Here is a 13,899-nt window from a genome sequence, read left to right as displayed (position 1 = left end):
AGTCTCCAGAATGGACTGAATTTTAGGCATGTGGAAACAGGATATATTCCCAGCTCATCTTAAATTAGATTTTAATAGTATAGCCTCATTGCTTCATCACTGTGCTTGAAGGAAATTCCATGACTATCAGACACACCTCTATTCAAGTAAAATCACAAACCCATCTTTCAAAGATAAATAATTTAAAAATTTTTTTCACCATTCAAAATTATATAGCTCTGTTTCCCTCTGTTAGTAAGAATAAATTCTGTCTTTTAAACTGAATACTGACAGAATAGAGAATAAAACCACTTCACACATATATGGAGGGGAAATGAGGTAATGAAAGTACTTTGGAAATTAGAGAAGTCATTGATGCAAAATATTTTTACCTCAAACTTCAGTTTTGAAGTACAAGTAATTTTACATGTCAAACCAGTGAGAACAGAAAATAGAAAACAAAAGATGCAACAGTGGTCTAATAGATTCACAGTGAGTGAAGTTTTCTTGAGTAAAAGCAGTGTCTTTAATTTTACTTTGTAAATTAGAGAGCAAAAAGAAATTTAGGTATTCAGTATTGTGATTCTAGAGTAGCTAATATGCTTGTTGACAATCTAATGCAATCAGTATATACAGAAATAATAAAAGATAAAATTGTTACATGGTATGGCATTTATTGTTTTTCTCAATGTGGAATTTTGTTCTCTATGGAGATTAATATATATAGAGTATGAAATTGTGCTTTTTTTTGTATGCAAGGATGTTCATTGTAGAATTTTTTAATAACAGAAAAGTTTACAACTTAAATGTCCAACAGTCCCTAGAGTTGAAAAGATGAAAAGATGTCCACAACATAATCTTCACTAAGTAAAGCAATTTTCCAAAAGTATGTTTAATATCCTAAGAAGTATATATGTTTATGTTTATATTCATAAAAATGCCAGAAAGAAATACACCAAACTGTTACTACATTCTACCTCAGTGGTGTGGGATTAAAACTCCATTCTGTTTGATTATTTTATAATTTGTATGTATCATTTTTGTAATAGAAAATTAAGAACTCTCTTTTGAAACTCAAAGCCACTAGGAAGTTTGAGTTCTTAAAGCATCATAAAAAAATAAAAATAAAAATAAAGGCTCCCACAGAGATTTTAATTTTAAGCATGTGTATAAAATGCTTTTGCTTTGCTAATAATTCTAATCATAGTATTAACAGGAATAATTTTTCTTTCGGTTATCTCTTTCCAGTTCCCTGAATTCTCTTTCATCTTCACATCAAATTCATATACATGCACATAAATCATTACAAATTTATTTTAAATTTGTTAGAAAAAATTTTTTTTGGTAGAATCACTAGTGATTGAGCTATAGAAGTAAAAAAACAAAAAACAAAACTATTTCCTTCCCCCTGTCCTGTGAACAAGCTGATTTGAGAACAGTAGTATTTCCAGTTTTCCTTGTCACTCTTTCTGAGCCAGTCTTTGAGAGTCAATTTCTATTTCCATTCATAAGTGGTTAGATGTTGGTTTCCTTTTGCTCATTTTTAAACTCTCTTTATAATTTTTAGAGCTTGTTTGAAGTAAGTGTGGTCTTTGCTCACCCAGAAACAGTTGAGGATTGCCACTTCCTGTAAGTTGCTACTAAACAACAATGTCAATTGTATAACAATGTTAATGCTTTCTGGTTTTCATGAAATAGTATTCCTCTTTGTAGTGAGCATATCAGAATTTGTCATGTCTAAGGTTTAAAATGTGCTAATATAAGGGTGTAGGCATACCAGCACAGCTAGTATAGGGATTCATTTTGTCTACTCCTGATATCTTGAGTTTCATATATATATGAAATATATTTGAATTACATTCACCCCAAAATAAATTGATTGACTTTTTTTATTAACTTGAATTTTACTTAGACGTGCGATATGCCCAGAGTGCTTCAAGCCAGCAAAAAACAAACAGGTAAGGATTCCTTCTTTTTATTCTTTATTGAGTTTTGTCTGAGCTGAATATTCAAATTAACAACAAAATAATATCCGTTAGAAATGCTGGCAGTGTATTATACTAAGAATCGTTCTTTAAATATTTCTATTTGCTACATTTATTTTTTTTATTTTTTTCAACTCTAAACACCTTTGCCTCTAGCTAGGAAGTCATAACACAAACTATCTCATATTTGTGTCACTGTCTGGCTTGTTTCCCTGGTGTTAAATTTAGAAGCAGTGTTTCAATGATGTTACTGTTACCCATTTGGGGGAAATTTGACTTTTAGGTTTTAATCTCAAAATTACATCATTGTGGAAAATCCATGTTAATTGTTAGCATTCCGGGGATCCCTGGGTGGCTCAGTGGTTTGGCACCTGCCTTTGGCCCAGGGCGCAATCCTGGAGTCCCGGGATCGAGTCCCACTTCGGGCTCCTGGCATGGAGCCTGCTTCTCCCTCTGCCTGTGTCTCTGCCTCTCTCTGTCTCTCTCTCTGTGTCTATCATAAATAAATAAATAAATAAATAAATAAATAAATAAATAAGTAAATAAATAAATAAATCTTTAAAAAAAATTGTTAGCATTCCAAATTTTGTCTAATATTCATTTTCTAGGAATTAGTATTTAAGAAATATAATCCAAAATAAATTATTTTACTTAAGACAGTCTGAATTAATATGGCCAATTTCAGGCTACATTTGCAAAAGGTCATTTTATTCTGACTTTCCTTTATTTGATGTGAGCTGGTCTTGAGCATGTTAATGAGCAAATTAGTTAGCATGTACTTCTAGTTTCTACTATGCCAAGATAGAATGGCATGGCAATGATCATGGGAAGCTTTCATGCCACAGATACTTAGCTGGTTTTATGCAGAGACTCAGGCATTCTTAGTTTTACTAATATCCTTTTGGTTGTTAAAAAATATAGAAGTTCATTGCCAAAGATACATCTGTTGGTCTTTACTCTTGCTTTGACTAATTGCTGAGCCTTTTGGAACTGGGAATGGGGCAGGAGGTGGGGGAGTGGGTGAGAAGAGTCTGTAACATTTGTCAAATGCCCTGTGCAGAAATAATTACAAATACAGATAACGCCTAAAGCGCTGCTTCCCACCTTTCTCACATCATGGTACACCTAGAACATTACCGTGTTCGTTTGGTGCCCTGAGGGTAACAAATGAAGTTGCTCTAAGTTGGAAGCAATAGGCTGGGAGTTCTTGCTGTCCAGGCCCTGCTCCTCTGCCTTTGTGAATTAGAGGGCTCAACATCTTGAGCACAACTACAGCTTATTGCTTTACCATGCCATTGAAAGGCTCTGTCTAAATGACCTATAGCCATATTTATATTGAAGATCTTATTTCAGTTTTTGTTATCTTTGAGGAAATGCACAAGTATCAGCACCAAATAATAGAATAAGGAAATTTTTGTCAAAGCATGAGACACCACATCATTTGGCCAGTAGTGTAGGTGTTTGTTGCTGGAAGCAAGTTAAATGACCTTTTGAGATTCTTTCAGGCTTAAGATTTCATATCTTAACAAATAGGCACTAATTTTTCAGTTTTAACTCTATATTTTGGGGTTTAGGAAATCATTGATTTGTTGATAAACTCTTGAAGTGCCTACATTGTGCCTCTTTATAGCCAAGTGTAATTTCTCAAAACAGAAGAGACAATTGTGATTTATCATAGTAAACTATGTATATATGCACTAATTTCTTCTAGTATATCTACCATGTGGTTTGGCTTTTCTATCTTAAAAAGTCCAGTGTGGGTCATTTGTTGTAGATGAATTTGTTTAATTTTTCTGTGGCTGGTGAGTAATAATGAGTCGCTAGATGCCAGGGCAGGCTGGTTGGCTCTATTTACTTCATAGCCTGGAAACCTGCTGCTAAATTGTTCTTCTAGATCTACCTGGTATTATGGACATAGACTAAATTGGAAGGAGTTGTGGGGAGAATTGACAGTATGAATGCTTATGTTTTATTTTCTTGAAGCTATTAAGTATTTGTCTCCTGTAAGTATGGTTTAAAATGATGTAATTTCTCCAACCATGTTCTGTGTTTCACCTCTGATGTTTTCTTGTCTGGGTGATAAAATGTCTTTTCTTATCATTTTTACCTTATATAGTCAGTGTTCACTAGAATGGCAGTTATGAAAGCGTTGAATAAGATAAAAGAAGAGGATTTCCGCAAGTAAGTAGAAGTATAGAAACATGGAAGTATCATGGAATTTTTGAACAAAAGGAATGTTAGAGATAATCTGGATTATCTCTAAAACAAAACTGGATGCATTTCAGGGGTGACAGTTGTGTCTTAGTCATTGTTATATCCCCACTCCCTGGCACGGTACCTGGCACATAGTAGTGTTCAATAAATGTTTGTTGAACTGGTATTTGAATTTATAAATCAAATCCAAAGAGAGGATATTAAGGGAGTTGACTTGCCTAAGATATCAACTGGGTAGTAGAGTGGACTTAGAGCCAGAGTTCCTGACTCTCCAGCCCAGAGCTGGTCCCAATACATCCCTCATCCTGCATTTTGAGTATTATCCATCTCCAGAAGAGGGAGAAAAAGACTCATGAGTTCTTCACTTGTTAAAATATGCTGAAATACAATAAACCTTATATTTTAATTCTCATTGTGTTCATTTTATTTAATAAAATATTATCATAGTTATCCTTCCAGAATATCCTTGAATAAATTTCAAACAATGAAGTTATGAAGAAGGTTTTATTTATCTTACTGACTAAAAGCAAGTCTCAGAAAATGGAAATACTTCTATTAAATTTTAGAAAGTAAAGTTAGCTAGTCTCTACAAGCAATAGTTTCTGGGTTTCTAAGTGATTTCTTTGCTAAGACATCTTGGGAAACAATGACATTTTCAAGCCGAGCATTTGGAGTAACTCCATATCTAGTCATTTATAGGTAGACTCCAGCCCATGGCTTTGGAAGTTCCCAGACGGTAGCCAGAAAATTAAGCTATACATTGCTCTTTCCTGTCTGTCTTCAGTTGGATGGAAGTTTCTTAGCTAAAAGGTCAGAGTCTGCCACATTCCACTTTTTCTGGCCCTGAGGTCATAGTTGGAATGAGAAAGAGAGAGAGAGAAAAATGGTGGAGACTATCCCCCTAGGTGGGACTTACTCCTGTGAGTAGTTAATCAAATGATTAAGGGCTTTGTAAGCTGGCACCAAGTGTTCACAGATAGCTAAATGGCTAATCCACTTCATAAATACAAGGTATTTTTCTCAAATCTCAAGGCTGTTGGAAATGATCATCTGGGAACATGAGGCCTCCTCAGTGAAAGGTGGTAGCAGAGCCCTGATTTACTTAGTGCCACTCTCATGTATTAAAATGTATGTGAGGCTGGAAGGATGCTTATGATTCCGAAACTTAAAGGTAGGGAGTGGCTTGGTCCACGAGAGACTTGGGCTCTGTGCATCTCAGACAATGCTGATTCATCCTAGTTATGTGGTTCGATATCATGTCTGGAAAATAGTAGCTGTAAAATTTATTTTGTTTTGCAGGCAGTTTCCTTGTCCTCCAAACTCACCAAAGGCTGTATGCACTGTTCTTGAAATTGAGTGTGCTCATGGTGCTGTTTTTGTGGCTGGTAAAACATTTAGTCTAGAATATACTTACACTGTCAACTTACTCTCCTTTCTGAAAAACTCAAGTGACTTCTCCTCTGTTTCCTTCTTATTTTCATTATTAGGTTCTGACTAGTTAAATTGAGGACTAGGACTGATAGCCAAGCTTACTTTAGGTCTTTAGGTGTTCTTAAGGCCCACTTAAGTTCTGTTCTTTAAAATGCCATGCCAAAGGGAAATGACGCTTCTCGGGTTTTAACAGTTTCCACCAGAGATGGCCAATACCCATAGAAATATGGGTAGATGCAGAGACCCGAAACTGATCAGGAGAAATGTAGCCATAGAGAGCATGAAAGCAAACTTGAAAAAATAATTATATTATCTGCAAAATGACTGAAGACTGAGCTTCTGCCTTAAAAAAAAAAAAGGTTACATTGACCTTCCCAAGAGGTAATCTAGCAAATAGTTTTTGTTTTGAAAGCTACATCTATTTCACAGTAATAACTGAAATGAAATTGCTCTCTAGTTTCAACTATAATACCTTGGCCCATGGTAATAAAAGCTACCTGCCATTAGTGCAGCTTTATTCATAAAGCAGTGAGTCATATTGTTAGGGTTGTGGTGTTTTTTTAATTACAAAAACTTCAAAATGTCCTGTATTTGAACTCTTCGGATGTTTTATCACCAATGAGTATTACATTAAAAGTATTATTAATCAGGTGTGAAAGCAGTAGTTGCTGTTTTTTTTGTTTTGTTTTGTTTTGTTTGTTTGTTTTTTTTTTTTGTAATGATCCTTGGTGTGTTCTATATTATAACTTGTTCAGTCAGCCAATCAGATTAATAAATTTATTGAGCATTCCTTTAGAGCCCATTTGATGATTCATATCATATCTTTAGCCATCTCTTCTACTGTTATCTTAAATCTTTTAAGTATTTATATGTGTATGTGCTGGCTTCCCAAATTAGATTGTAAGTTAGTTGAAGGCTAAGCATTGTTTTATATCATGGCACCTAGGATATTGGCACTCAATAAATAGTTGTTTTATCTTATTGTGTTAATTGTACCGTTCCATCCAGGCTACCTTATGTTTCTTTGGCAGGGAGATACAATAAATATTCCAGGAATCTACCACAGACTCCTTGGATAATTGATGGAGAAAGGAAGCTGGAATCTTCAGTGGAAGAATTAATTTCAGATCATCTTTTGGCAGTATTCAAAGCAGAGAGTAAGTGTTATAATATTCATATTTTAAACACATTATAATTCATGAATAGATTTCTTGGGGGTGGCAGGAAGGATTTCTAAATTTTGTAAATCACCACATCTGGTCTCCTTGCTTGGCAGCTTCCCATGAACAGGGCTCACCGTGTCCTAGCACCTCTGACTTAGGCTGGATTTGAGCCAAGTTTTTCTTTCCTTTCTCAAGATGACTATTCTTTCCTGAGCAAATTCAAAACCATTGCAACTATTTTAAGTGAGGGTACTTGAGCTCTGACCTTGGGACACCTGAGACTTGGCCTCTTTTGGGGGAATATGAGGAAATTAAAACACACCTTCCACATGTAGTGCTTGTTCAAAAATAATCATTGGCAGATGTGGAGCTTCCATCTTAACTGCTCAACTGTCCTGGGATAAAGTTCAAGATTAGAGAAAATAGATCAACAGCTATCATTTTACAAAGATTTAATGATAGTATGTTGTATTTTAATTTTCCAGGTATTAATGAGCCCAGGTTTGTGGGATGAGTCAGATACTGTCAGGTTTATTTTCTTTGTCTCAATAGGGTTGTCAGGTCACAGGCAGCATACATAGATGTGATTTCACCTAGGATTAGACTAGAAGAAAGAGGCTAAGATTTGAGTTGCAGAAAGTCATGTTGTACATCAGGAAAAACTGTAGGCAGTAAATAAAGATTTACTTGGAAGTGGGTCTCCTAGCCTAATTAGAACACCTTTTTTGAGGAACCAACTAGATATCTACCCTTCTCTCTGAAACACCTTAACACAAGCCTGCTTTAGGAATGGCAAGCAGATGATTGAGAAGAGATATGGTTGTTGTTCCTTCCAGCTCTCTGGCTTGTCAAGAGGAAAGAGAAGCGCTTTAAACTACATCCTTCTTATAATTTGTTGTTGCCTATTGGGTTCATGGACCCTCTTTTTAAGGGTCTTTAAGAATTGTTTGCTGAAGGGATCCCTGGGTGGCGCAGCAGTTTGGCGCCTGCCTTTGGCCCAGGGCGCGATCCTGGGGACCCGGGATCAAATCCCACGTCAGGCTCCCGGTGCATGGAGCCTGCTTCTTCTCCCTCTGCCTATGTCTCTGCCTCTCTCTCTCTCTCTCTCTCTCTCTCTGTATGACTATCATAAATAAATTTTTAAAAAATTTTTTAAAAAGTATTGTTTACTGAATAAAGAAGAAATTAACCTAGCAACCTAACATTTTCCAAAATCTAAGCAGTCAAGACTCTAGGATATTGGCAGGAGCTTTTACCTATTTAATATTTACATACTGGTTATCTCATAAGCATTATCCAAATTATGAAGATGTGAAAATCAAACTTTAGCCCAAAAAGTCTCTTCCAAACTCTTTTTTAGGTCCCCCTTACTCTCTTTCTATAAGATGACTCAAGAAAATTTCAGTTTTGATTATTTGGGTCCCAAGGAAGCCCCCGTTATCAATAGGGCTGTTGGGAGGCTCCTAACCAGCTGTATTTTTCCCCCTTGAAATCTTTCATGAAGTTAGCGTGGTTTCATTTTCCATTTGAGGGGGAAAAAATTATACCCAAACTGAAAATGAAGCAAACTGTGTATTTAGCATCTGTAATTGTGTCTTAAATTTATTAAGAGCTGCTTGAGAAAAAGCAGACCGCTGAGCCTCTGTGCTAACTGGCTCCTTGTTAGGGGATAAAAACCTGTTGTTTGAAATGGCTGATCGGTAGCATCAATTTGCTAAACCTACGTATCTCAGATATATTACTTGTTATTTCTGTGGTTCATGTTTGACAGCTCTGGGAAGATGGTTCTGATTGTTTTACCTCTAATGGTTTACAGCTTTGAATATAAGCAGTATTATATGAAGTACTCTAGCTACTTTTATAAAGATTCCTTCCCCGTGAAGCACCTGAGTGGCTCAGATGGTTGAACGTTCGACTCTTGTTTTTGTCTCAGGTCATAGCCTCATGGCTGTGGGATCGGGTCCTGTGTTGGGCTCTGTTCTCAGTGCTGAGTCGGCTTCAGATTCCCTCTCCCCCTCCCCCATGCCTTCTCTATGTCAAGTAAAGTTTTTTAAAAATACAAATTAAAAAATAAAGATTCCTTAAGATACAAATGGGAAATACAAATTTGTTTCTCAGTCACTTTTAAATGGGTACATCATATTATCCACTAGCTAATCCCCTAGTTAGTGAGTAATAAACTTAGACACACTCTCACAGTAAATGTGTCAAAGAAATTTTCCCCTAACCCATTTATTATTACACTTATTGAATGAATATCTGTCATGTTATTTCCCTGCTGAAAACTTGCCAGTGACTACATACAGGATAAAAGTCCAAACTACTGAACTTGATCTTCTGAGTCCTTTGTCCTCTGGCCTCTGCTCATTTGTCAATCCCATCATCTGTCTGTCCTGAGTATGATGGCTGCTACAGACCAGCTGAACTGCTGATAGTTCCTGATTCTTGCACTTGTATTTTTAGATATTTTTGAAATATCTATCCCTTTGAGCCTTTTGCTCAGGATTAGGGAGATAAGACAAGGCATAATGTGAATTTAGAAATCTCAACCTAGACACTTGGGTGGCTTAGTCCATAGAATATGCAACTCTTAGTCTCAGGGTTGTGAGTTCCAGCCCCACTTTGGTGTAGAAATTACTTAAAAATAAAATCGTTAAAAAAAAAAAAAAAAAAAAAGAAAGCCAAATTTTAAACATATATTTCCTTTTCTTTTTTTAATTTTTTAAATTTTTTATTTATTTATGATAGTCACAGAGAGAGAGAGAGAGAGAGAGAGGCAGAGACATAGGCAGAGGGAGAAGCAGGCTCCATGCACCGGGAGCCCGACGTGGGATTCGATCCCGGGTCTCCAGGATCGCGCCCTGGGCCAAAGGCAGGTGCTAAACTGCTGCGCCACCCAGGGTTCCCTAAACATATATTTCCTAATACTCCTTTTAATTTTGTCATCAGCTAATATTCGTAATTTCACAGGAATAAAATGTTAGTTACTCCCCGCCAGAAGATTTCTGAATGTAGTGTCCATATTTGAAATATTTTTCTAAGAGATAGAATAAATGTCTCTTCTTCCTTTGTCTGGATTTAATGTTTCTCTGGACATATCAAGAGCTCAGCTTTCTGCAACTCTTTCTTACAAATGAGCTAGGATTTATGGAAGTTTTCTGGGCTAATTTATGAACTGGAGATTTCTGATCTAATTTAGCTGTCATTGGTAGACTTACCTCTTTGTGTCCTGTTCATTCCCTTCACCCCTACCACTCACAGGTTATGGCTCAGTCACTCTGGATCCCTTGGTTCCCTAACATTATGGCTGGTTTGGAGATGGAGGTGGGCAGGTTTAAGACAGATTGCAGCCCCAGGCAGTCAGTATCTTTCAGCTTCCCAGATGCCATTCTGAACTCTGCATTTAGCTATCCACCCCTAGTTAGTGCTGCTCTTGAGTCTGTCGACTCTGACTAGAAGCTAACTGATGTTACTATGGATTTTATTAACAGCTTAACAACAGAGTGTAAACATGGAATAGAGGGTTCTTTGGGACTTAATATTTCATAGAATCCTACTCTTTGCCTGGCCTAGATTCTCTACCTTGAGAAGAGCCTGACCCTATGGCTTTCATGGCTGCTTGCCTGGCCAGTTCTCAAGTGTTAATGCAGCAGCCCAAATTCTAGGCCTACCCTGGGTATCTAGTCCTTACCTAACCAGCTCTGGGCTGCTCCTTTCTGTGAGACCCATAGCTTTGGGCCCTGTGGGCAGAGAGGAGCCCACTTGACCCTGGCAGTACATGGTAAACAACAGCTCAGAGGTTGTTTCTCTAAAGTGTTGACCTTGGTTTACAAAAGGGATTTCTTAGAGGTGAAAGAAGAATGAAATCCTACTTTCTTCACAGCTAAATATCTTATTAGAAAAGAGAGCTAATCTTCAGTGTCATTTCATAGAACTTTTCAAGCCTGTTAACCTTTGTTTTTCTAAAATCTACCTGGGACCTTTACATATAGACTCTTCCCTTGGGGAAAAAAAATGGCTATCAAAATAATGTTCACTCTCCTTCCACCTTTCCCATTTGTCCCTCACAGCTATCTTGTTCTTCGTCATCTTGTGCCTTCCAAAGTGGCTGGACCATTGAGGAATAAATTATAAACCTCATTGCTCATGCTGCAGCTGAGCTCTTAGTACGGGAATGTTCCTGTATGCTTCCTGTCCTCACCTACCCACTATATTACATTCCTTACCCTTCCACAGATAGTAAGCCCTATGAAGATAAGGGCTGTGTCCATCTTGTTTGTCTCCCCAGGATCTAGCAGAATGCCTTGCACATACCCACTGTAGATATTTGTTCCTGAATGAATAAAACAGGATGTGAATCTGAGTTCTAGCCCCCAATATATGTGTTCAGAGATCTTACACCTTGCCAAACTCTAATGACTGACCAGAGTTCTCCAAACATCCCAGCCTTTTCTAATCCCTGCTCTAAGAAAACTGGTCTTGCTTTCCCTGTGGGCACAAGTCTAAACTCTTCTGCCTGTCTTTGTGGTGGTTAAGAGACTCTAGAGTGAGACTGTCTGGTTCAAATTCTGGCCTCACCACCTACCAGTGATACGATCTTAGGCCAGTTACCTATCCTGTCTGTCTCCTTTACTTACAAGTATAATGATAGTGCCTACCTCATAGTGTTAATGTGTATGAAGCATTTATAATAATGCCTGCTTGTGGTAATGTTTGCTATGGCAATGCTGGTGAAATCATCAGTTTTGTATCTAGAGAACACTGTCAGGATGGATACCTGGGTGGCTCGGGGTTGAGCTTCTGCCTTTGTCTCAGGGCGTGATCCTCGGGTCCTACATCAAGTCCCACATCAGGCTCCCTGCAGGGAGCCCTCTTCTCCCTCTGCCTGTGTCTCTGCCTCTCTCTCTCTCTCTCTCTCTCTCTCTCTGTCTCTGTCTCTCTCATGAATAAATAAATAAAATCTTTAAAAAAAGAAAAAGAGAACACTGTGGTGTAACCCCTCTCCTTTTTTATATACCATTTCCCATTCTAACATTTGCAGCATTTTAGTCTAGGATGATCCATCTAGCTTAGAATGAACACTGGTTTTGTTGTAGTCTCACCTTAAGTTTGTTTAATATAAAGAATTTGCTTTAAAACCCTTTTTTCACTCCTTTTCATAGAGTTTAATTCACAAATAAATGATTTTCCTTTGTTTTGTTTTAAGGAAAAAAAGATAAAATGATAGATTTTTCACTATAAGCTTGTGGCCAGGGTTGTAGTGGAGCTTTCCTCCAAATAGTACTCTCTCCTTTTGACTTTGAGATGAGATGATGGCATCAGGTGATAGCTAAGGTCTGGCTTTGACATAAGGAACAGCTCTGCTATTTAATCATGTGATCTTGGGAAAAGTACTTATCCCTTTGGAAGCTTGGTGTTCTTTTATTTAATACCTATATCTTAAGATTATAATAAGAATTAAATGAAATAATGTATGCAAAATTTTAGCTCAGAGCATAAAATAAGTGCTCATTAAATGGTGTTTCTTATTATCATTGCTATTTTTATTAGAGATTGAGATTAGAGGTGGGATGACTATCCCTTGGAATTCTCCTGTAGATTGTTCAAGACAAATTTTTTTTTAAAGATTTTATTTATTTATTCATGAGAGACACACAGAGGCAGAGAAACAGACAGAGGGAGAAGCAGGTTCCTTGTGGGTAGCCCAATGCAGGACTCAATCCCAGGACCCTGGGATCACGACTAAGCCAAAGGCAGACACTCAGCCACTAAGCCACCCAGGGGTTCTGACAAATGGGGTTTCTACTAAAGGATGGGAATGAAAGTCTTAGGATTATTATGTTACTGATTATTTTTCTTTATCTGCTTTGCAAAGGTTTTAATTTTTCCTCCTCTGGAAGAGAAGATGTAGATGTGAGAACATTAGGAAATGGTAAGATTGCAACAGCATCACTTGACTAGAACTAAATTTCAGACTGTCATCGTTCTCAGACAGCAGGTTCGCTGTAGTTGCTTAGTTAAAACCAAAGTGGGCAGAGCCCACGGCTTCTCCCGGTGAGGAAGCTTTGTGGATTGTGGAGCTACCTTTATAAATTATATGATTATATTTTAACAGGATTCATTTCTTAAGAGGCCATCCTTACTGTATACTTGTAGGTTCTAAGGGACTTTTATATGCATTAATAAGGCAATGCCTGAGTTTTTCCAAAAGTTTGCTTATTAATTGTTCCATTTGATAACATTTCAGCAGTACCAGTACAGTTTTCAAAAATGCACATCTTCATTTAAAAAGTGATTCTGCTCTCTTAGCCTTCATTTCTCTCATTTTACATTGTTGCATTACAAAAAAAGATGATGAGAGTTAATCCTGAGCTTGAGATTAATAGTCCCTTTCTGTTATGGAATCACAGCTTTTCCATTTCACTAGTGGATTAGGCTTAGGAGGATGGAGTTCAGCTTGGTTGGTATACCTGGGCGTTGCTATATGTGATAACGTTACCTTAGTGTAACCAAATCAATTAGCGGTTGTTTGGATTTTATTTTGTAATTAACACAGGCTTGTTCATGGACCTTTGGGAAAGCAATCATTTTCACATATTGCCAGTACTGGAGTTTAGCAGCCCCCAAAAAGCCGCTTGATTCTTTCACACATTCTTCCCTCCCCCAGATGTAGTCATGTCACTAAACTTTCAGTCCTCTAGAGCTCAACTCGTTTTTTCACACCTCCTAACCCTCTTGCATTAGCCCAAATGTTAACTCCATCAACACGTTTCTGTTTCATGACGGGGTGTGTGCTGCCAGGAAGGCCCTTTGCAATTGAGCTGGTGAATCCTCATAGAGTACATTTCACTTCACAAGAAATTAAGGAACTTCAGCAGGTAAACCACTTCATGACATGGAAATCGTCATGTTTCTGCAACTCTATAACTGAACTAGAGTTGCTAATTGTTTTTCTTTTTCTGCTACTACAGAAAATTAATAATTCATCTAACAAAATCCAAGTCCGTGACTTGCAGCTTGTCACAAGGTAAGGGTAGACCCACTGGAGATGATCTCAAAAGGGAAGTTTTGGTTGCAGATCATATATCTGTTGACGGAATTGTATCCAGAATATACAAAAAACTCTT

General features: G+C 37.3%; 1 protein-coding gene across 12 annotated transcripts in view; it reads left to right on the top strand.

Annotated features, from left to right (window-relative positions):
• The window catches only part of PUS10 (pseudouridine synthase 10), a 71,126-nt gene that overhangs the window by 45,834 nt on the left and 11,393 nt on the right, over window positions 1-13,899 (top strand). For all 12 annotated transcript variants that reach the window (XR_013389740.1, XM_077915537.1, XM_077915531.1 and 9 more), the window contains 8 exons: window positions 1,547-1,608; window positions 1,892-1,937; window positions 4,081-4,145; window positions 5,478-5,563; window positions 6,641-6,766; window positions 12,648-12,704; window positions 13,574-13,650; window positions 13,744-13,799. Coding sequence is in view for 11 of the 12 variants with exons in the window: in XM_077915537.1 (XP_077771663.1) it covers window positions 1,547-1,608; window positions 1,892-1,937; window positions 4,081-4,145; window positions 5,478-5,563; window positions 6,641-6,766; window positions 12,648-12,704; window positions 13,574-13,650; window positions 13,744-13,799 (575 nt within the window). In the remaining variant the exon portion in view is untranslated. The remainder of the gene's footprint in view (window positions 1-1,546; window positions 1,609-1,891; window positions 1,938-4,080; window positions 4,146-5,477; window positions 5,564-6,640; window positions 6,767-12,647; window positions 12,705-13,573; window positions 13,651-13,743; window positions 13,800-13,899) is intronic.

Source organism: Canis aureus, chromosome 11 (assembly GCF_053574225.1).
Source record: "Canis aureus isolate CA01 chromosome 11, VMU_Caureus_v.1.0, whole genome shotgun sequence".
Lineage (NCBI taxonomy): Eukaryota > Metazoa > Chordata > Mammalia > Carnivora > Canidae > Canis > Canis aureus.
Note: the sequence above shows the minus strand (reverse complement) of the source record. Positions and strands in the feature narration are given on the sequence as shown.